Below are 7,766 nucleotides of genomic sequence, written 5' to 3'. Positions count from 1 at the left end.
CGTAAGTAAGCCTACAACATTTTGAATAAAAAAAGGCGTAGAGTGACAGTTATTAGACATATACATAAATCTGACGTAGGTATAATTGCAAGCAATCTGTTTGCCATATCACTGATAGTGTAATGGTGAACGGGAAGGACTAGGAAGCATGGTGAATTTATAGTAACGGTTCGAAACACCTTGAAAGACAAAATTTTTTTCTGTTATATTTTGTTATTTATTCGAATTATTTGGCGTTATTTGTGAGTCTATAGTCACTGTGCCTATTATCCTCAATGATTCCCTTTGTGTGCATGGCAATTAGCAGGATGGGTATATTACCCATACTAACGGAATGTGGAAATTCCAGTAGCATATCCGTTGTTTCTGCAGTTCGCTCCCATCTCCAGTGCCGTTCGTGGTGGCCTTTCTGTCTTCAGCTATGACTGTCCTCAGCCAATTGAAAAGTATGAAAGCCACACGACACGAAAGCAGCGCATTTTCTGCAGAAATACGAAACTGCCAAGAGGCGTAAGTGATAATTTCATACTTTCTGGGATATGATTAGCGCCCTCGCAACTCATTTGTGTTTATGTGGACAGATGATAAAATGTGTAGGTTTATTAGATTACAAAACACAAACTGTTTCACTGTTTCGAAACAGCGTATCGAAACATTACATTGTACTGTTTCATTTGTTTCGAAACAGTTACGTGTTTCAGTTTGCCCATCTCTACTGCCAGCTAAATAAAAGATTGTAACTACGGGAAGGCATTAACTACTGAAAGGCATAGTTAGCAAATGAAAGATTTTGATAGAGAACAAACAATGTATTTATCTTAATAGAGTTCAAAAGTCATGATATATAATTTTGTGACATCCAATTAAACAAATTTCCTTTTTCTGACGGACACACGTCCAGATCGTTCGCTCAAAACTATGGCATCTCTCTCTTTCCACATGCACCACTGCTGGCGGCTCACCTCCAACTGCGCAACGCTACGCGCTGTTCACATCCAACTGCCCAACACTACAATAGCAAATATTCCAACAATGCAAACCAGCCACAGACTGCACACAGCGCAGTCAGTGATTGTCATACAGAGCGCTACGTGACGTTACCAACATAAAAACCTAAACAGCCTTCTTACACGTTTCCAGAAACCTATGAACATCTGCAATACTCTGGTTGCCGCCAAAAGAAACTCAATGACAGCTCCCTGCTTGGAACGCACCTCTGTTACAGACGCCATTTTCAGGCTACGTATAGAGCGACCTATTTGAACTTCATGAAACTACAGGGGCTGAAGTGGGAATATTGTACGATGTTCCCCAACAAATTCCATATTTCTTCAACGGATATTTGCCGAGAAAAAATGTGTTGTGTTAGGTACTGTATGCCTCTAGTATCTTGCGAAATGATGAACTGCATCTCTTTTCTCGAAATGCCTCTCTAAGTTTCATATAGATAGCGTCAAGCTTTTTTTTAAAAAAATTCTTTATTTCAACAACAATAATAATTATACAACATAACCCACTTCCTTATGTGATTAGTGGGTCTTAATTTGTTTAAACATCAATTGCAGCTAATTGTAATTTAATTGATTGTGAGCTACAGCAATAACTAATTACAACGGTCAGCTAAATTCTTACAAGTGTTAGTATTTAGTGTATAAAATGTTAACTGCCTGCAGCGTCACAATTCTGTCAGAGATATACAGGGTGTTACAAAAAGGTACGGCCAAATTTTCAGGAAACATTCCTCACACACAAATAAAGAAAAGATGTTATGTGGACATGTGTCCTGAAACGCTTAATTTCCATGTTAGAGCTCATTTTAGTTTCGTCCACCTACGCTCAATGGAGCACGTTATCATGATTTCATACGGGATACTCTACCTGTGCTGCTAGAACATGTGCCTTTACAAGTACGACACTACATGTGGTTCATGCACGATGGAGCTCCTGCACATTTCAGTCGAAGTGTTCGTACGCTTCTCAACAACAGATTCGGTGACCGATGGATTGGTAGAGGCGGACCAATTCCATGGCCTCCACGCTCTCCTGACCTCAATCCTCTTGACTTTCATTTATGGGGGAATTTGAAAGCTCTTGTCTACGCAAGCCCGGTACCAAATGTAGAGACTCTTCGTGCTCGTACTGTGGACGGCTGCGATACAATACGCCATTCTCGAGGGCTGCATCAGTGCATCAGGGATTCCATGCGACGGAGGGTGGATGCATGTATACTCGCTAACGGAGGACATTTTGAACATCTCCTGTAACAAAGTGTTTGAAGTCACGCTGGTACGTTCTGTTACTGTGTGTTTCAAAATGGTTCAAATAGCTCTGAGCACTATGGGACTTAACATCTGTGGTCATCAGTCCCCTAGAACTTAGAACAACTTAAACCTAAGTAACCTAAGGACATGACACACATCCATGCCCGAGGCAGGATTCGAACCTGCGACCGTAGCGGTCACGCGGTTCCAAACTGAAGCGCCTAGAACCGCACGGCCACACCGGCCGGCTACTGTGTGTTTCCATTCCATGATTAATGTGATTTGAAGAGAAGTAATAAAATGAGCTCTAACATGGAAAGTAAGCGTTTCCGGACGCACGTCCACATAACATATTTTCTTTCTTTGTGTGTGAGGAATGTTTCCTGAAAGTTTGGCCGGACCTTTTTGTAACACCCTGTATATAAACCAACTTTATTGCCTTGCCCATCGAGCTAATCCCAATGGGCGTGCCCCTGACACTGGGCAGGCCAAGATGTTATTCGCTGCAGGTTTCTAATACTAATTTCCTAATCTAAGTCTGCCTTTCCTCTAGTCACGACTGGCCACCCGATTGTTTGTAGGCGCCATGGCCGAGTCGTCAGCGGACGAGATCGACGAGCAGCTGTACTCGCGGCAGCTGTACGTGCTGGGCCGCGACGCGATGCGCCGCCTGGCGGGCGCCGACGTGCTCGTGTCCGGTCTGACGGGCCTGGGCGTCGAGGTGGCCAAGAACCTGGCGCTGGCGGGCGTGCGCTCGCTGACGCTGCACGACCGCGACGCCTGCCGCCTGTCCGACCTGGGCTCGCAGTTCTTCCTCACCGAGGAGGACGTGGGCAAGAACCGCGCCGAGGCGAGCGCGCCGCGCCTCGCCCAGCTCAACCCGCACGTGTCGGTGCGCTGCGCCGAGGGCCCCGTCACGGCCGAGCTGGTGCGCCGCTTCCGCGTGCTCGTGCTGGCGGGCCGGCCGCTGCGCGAGCAGCTGCGCGTGGCCCAGCTGGCGAGGGCCGCCGGCGCCGCGCTCGTAGTCGCCGACTGCCGCGGGCTCTTCGGGCAGCTCTTCTGCGACTTCGGCGACCGCTTCACCGTGTCCGACTGCGACGGCGAGGAGCCGGCCAGCTCGCTCGTCGCCAGCATCACCCGCGCCAAGGAGGGCGTCGTCACCTGCCTCGCCGACACGCACCACGGCCTCCAAGACGGCGACTTCGTCACCTTCTCCGAGGTCCGCGGGATGGAGGAGCTCAACAACTGCGAGCCCCTCAAAATACGCTACATAAATCCCTACACGTTCGGAATCGGCGATACGTCGCAGTACTCGGAGTACACCTCCGGCGGTGTCGTCAAACAGGTGAAAGTTCCGAAAACGATGAGCTTCAAGCCGCTCGCTGAAGCTATGCGAGCGCCGGAATTCCTACAGACGGATTTCGGGAAGGAAGACCGCCCCATGAAACTGCATCTGGCATTCGTCGCCTTCCACAAATACGTCGAACAGTGCGGAGAACCGCCCAAAGCGTGGAACGAAAACGACGCGGACTCTTTCATCGAGATAGTAAATACCACACAGACGGACTTGAACCTTCAGTGCGACTCCGACCGCGAATTCTACTCGGTGTTTTCAAAAATTTGCAGTGGAAGCGTACAGCCCTTGATCGCGGCAGTTGGAGGGATAGCTGCTCAGGAGGCGTTGAAAGCGTGCTCTGGCAAATTTACTCCTCTGTACCAGTGGCTTTATCTCGACGCGTTGGAATGTCTGCCGAAGAATGTCGACCGCGTGGGCATACACGGCAGGTGCCCTATCGACTGCCGCTACGACGGGCAGATTACCATTTTCGGCCACTCGGTGCAGATACGCCTAGGCTCGTTCAAGTGCTTCGTCGTCGGTGCCGGAGCCGTCGGCTGCGAAGTTCTGAAGAACCTGGCCATGATGGGTGTCGGGACATTCGAGAAAGGTCGTATTGATGTCACAGATATGGATCATATCGAAGTTTCGAACTTGAACAGACAATTTCTTTTCAGGCCTCAGGATGTTATGAGACCCAAGTCGCAGACTGCTGCGAAAGCTATAAAGATCATGAATCCCTACGTAAATATGGGTGTTTACGAATTACAAGTAGGTTCAGACACGGAAGAAGTTTTTGACGACGAATTCTTCAGTGACACAGACGCAGTCATCGCTGCGCTAGATAACGTCACGGCTCGTATATACCTCGATCAGCGGTGCGTTTTCTATCAGAAACCGATGTTGGAGGCTGGGACTCTTGGAACCAAAGGTCACACGCAAGTTGTGATTCCGTTTCTCACGGAGTCGTACAGCTCTTCTCAAGATCCACCGGAGAAAACGATACCGATGTGCACCCTCAAAAATTTTCCGTACGCCATCGAACACACACTCATATGGGCTAGGGACGCATTTGAGGGCTTGTTCAGTCAAGAGCCGGAGCAAGCAGCTCGGTACTTGTCCGAAAGCGATTTCGTACAGAACATTAAAACGATGACAGGATTTCAACCCGTGGAAGTATTAAAATCGGTGAAGAAGGTGCTCTTAGACGAATATCCTAATACCTTCGAGGACTGCGTGGCTTGGGCTCGCAGGCTGTGGCAGGAGCTGTTCAATAATCAGATACGTCAACTGCTTCACATTTTCCCGCCCAACCAAACTACCTCCGATGGCGAACCTTTCTGGACTGGAGCGAAACGCTGCCCAACGCCTTTAGAATTCTCTGCGGGCGATCCGCTCAATTTGAATTTTATACTTGCAGCTGCAAATCTCAAAGCTGAAGTGCACGGAATAAAACAAAACAGAGACCTCGAAGCTATCACTAATATTGTGAAAGGAGTTGAGATACCAGAATTTCAGCCAAAAAATGACATTAAGATCCCCATCAATGAAATTCAGGGTGACATACAAGACAACATTTCAGGAGAAGACGACATAAAGAATATTATTAACGACCTACCACCGAAATCAAAATTTCAGCAAATTGTCATAACTCCTCTGAAATTCGAGAAAGACGACGACACAAATTTACACATCGATTTCATTGTTGCCGCGTCTAATCTTCGGGCGGCGAACTACAAAATTGCAGCAGCCGACCGGCAAAAGAGCAAATTAATCGCAGGTAAAATTACTCCTGCTATAGCCACAACAACTTCCGTGGTTGCGGGACTTCTGTGCCTGGAATTATATAAGATAGTTCAAGAATTTGCGGAGATTGATTATTACAAAAATTCTTTCATAAATCTTGCCCTGCCTTTCTTCACGTTGTCGGAGCCTGTAGCTGCTCCAACAAAGGACCTAGCGGGCACCGAGTGGACGCTGTGGGACAGGTTTGACATATATGGAGAAATTACTCTCGAGGCATTAATCAGCCATTTCAAAGAGACGTACAATCTGGATGTTACAATGCTTTCGTATGGAGTGTCCACTGTGTATTCGTTTTTCATGGACAAGACCAAATGCCAGGAAAGATTAGGTCGTCCACTGTCCGAAGTGGTGAAGGAAGTTTCTAAAAAAGATCTGGATTCCAAAAAGCGTTCTTTGGTTCTTCAGTTATGTTGTAGTGATGAGCTGGGGAACGATGTCGATGTTCCCTACATTCGATATCTTCTGCCAGGCGATAAAATACCGGTTCAAAAGTCGGAGATGCCACCTGCGGTGCAACAGCTTCCTTGTAATCAATGTCTTAAGTGATACTAACACTGTTTTAATTGTGAATAAAATCGGTTCTTTATTTTCTAAAGGCAAGTTGCCATTTTCTGTTCGCGGCCGCTTTTATCATACAGTATCAAACGCTTTTATGGCGTTAGTCTTGCTATTCGCTTTCAAATAAAATTAGAACGAGTTGATGTGTTTTTATTTGCTATTTAATATTGCCACCTCAAAGAAGTAGGGCGCACATTGTGATCAACATGGAAATACAACTGTTTACATGCAGATGTTATAGTTAAACTAGCGTTTTCTCAATTAATTTACTGTAATCCTGTTCAGAATACGGAAAATAAACGACAAAAAATCTGATTTAAAATATTCTGAAGCTTCTGACTGGCGTCGTCTTCCTTTTTATTTACGGATAGCGTACGATGATAAAGGTCAGAGTTTATAGGGAAATTAAACGGAAAGAAACGAGAGAAGATGATATATATAGAAATATGAGTTCGGTTTTGTTTTAAATGTACGTACCAACAATCTGTCAGTCATGAATTGCTTAAAACATTCATGATTTTTTGGTAATGAAAAAAAAAATTGCACGAAAGATCTTGTGGAACTCGTCTACTGTTCGATCTTTGTCGGTCTACATTATTGGTGAGCTGATCACAATGTACTCGTATTTCACACTCACATAAACAAAATCACGGAAGAAATTGGCAAGCGGTTGCAAGTTATTCACTTTAAGAGGTTTTGTTAAAACATTCACCATGGTAGTGCACCATCGACAGGGTTTATAGTGTATAGAGTGTACCACAATTAAGAACACAATCGTCATGCAATATCCTCGAAAAAAAATGATCATTTAACATTTGAAAAATACCTTTCTGATATACGCTGCCGTTCTCCAAGATCACAAGAAGAATGATTTCATCTGCATGCCTGGTCTGATATTAGCGATCACTTCATCAACTCGCTTCGAATTACGGAATCTGTGCACCATGCGTACAAATGACGAAGTTATTAGTGTATTTGCAATACACAAGTTGATGTCTGCTGTCTTGAAACTAGTGCGAATCGTAATTTTTCAATAACTTTAAATCTGATCATAGAGTGCACGCTTTCAGGTCTGGTATTTGCACGCTTGATAATTTTCGTTTTGTGAGTATCAGGCTGTCCTCTGAGGCATGTTCATGTTCTAACATTCCATCTCCTTACGCTAGAAGCACTCGGTCAGTACTCTCAAACTTCAGCACGCTCAGCAAGGTGATCTGTTTATACGCATCCACGTAACGGTCGAACCGTGACGTCATCAGACAGCTTCATAATCGCAGAGTTACGCCGACGTGTGCTCTGGAGATTATAGTGCGAAACAGTTGGCGATGTTTGCTTTATTTTGCACTAAGGCCCACTAATTCTCTAATTTCAGTTCTTATTCTTCTCTATTAAGATTGTGCTTCTGTATATTCTAGCATAGTGTTGATTGGACCTTGACAAACCGTAGTGTCGGAGAAACGAATTTGGTGTTTCCCTAGTCTCAGTGTATGAACACAAGAGCAAGTGTCGTCTGGGCAACAAGGATAAATCTGCAGTAGCAGATCAGAAGAGAAGAAATATTTAAATTAGACGAGTTGTGGGCGTTAGTTACACACGTAGGGGCCACTCTGAGATCGTAGAAAGCGACCTGATGACGTCACATGCCCATCGTTGGTGGATACACAGAAACAGTTCGTCTTTCTGAAGTTTGTAACTACTATTGAGCTTTATAGCGTGGTGATGTCTCCAGCATTAAAAGGCGAAACGTTAGGCACAGAAACATGCATTAGATCATGGCCTAATACAGTGTAACAAAAATAACCAAG

General features: G+C 45.4%; 1 protein-coding gene across 1 annotated transcript; it reads left to right on the top strand.

The window, feature by feature from the left end:
* The first annotated feature begins 2,847 nt into the window (after positions 1–2,847).
* LOC126456396 (ubiquitin-like modifier-activating enzyme 1) lies at positions 2,848–5,949 on the top strand. Its single transcript, XM_050092150.1, has one exon. The coding sequence runs from the start codon at positions 2,848–2,850 to the stop codon at positions 5,947–5,949; it is 3,102 nt and encodes a 1,033-aa protein (XP_049948107.1).
* Positions 5,950–7,766: the final 1,817 nt, after the last annotated feature.

The sequence above is a fragment of the Schistocerca serialis genome, chromosome 2, assembly GCF_023864345.2.
Source record: "Schistocerca serialis cubense isolate TAMUIC-IGC-003099 chromosome 2, iqSchSeri2.2, whole genome shotgun sequence".
NCBI lineage: Eukaryota > Metazoa > Arthropoda > Insecta > Orthoptera > Acrididae > Schistocerca > Schistocerca serialis.
The sequence above is the reverse complement of the archived record's forward strand: the minus strand, read 5'-3'. Positions and strand labels throughout refer to the sequence as shown.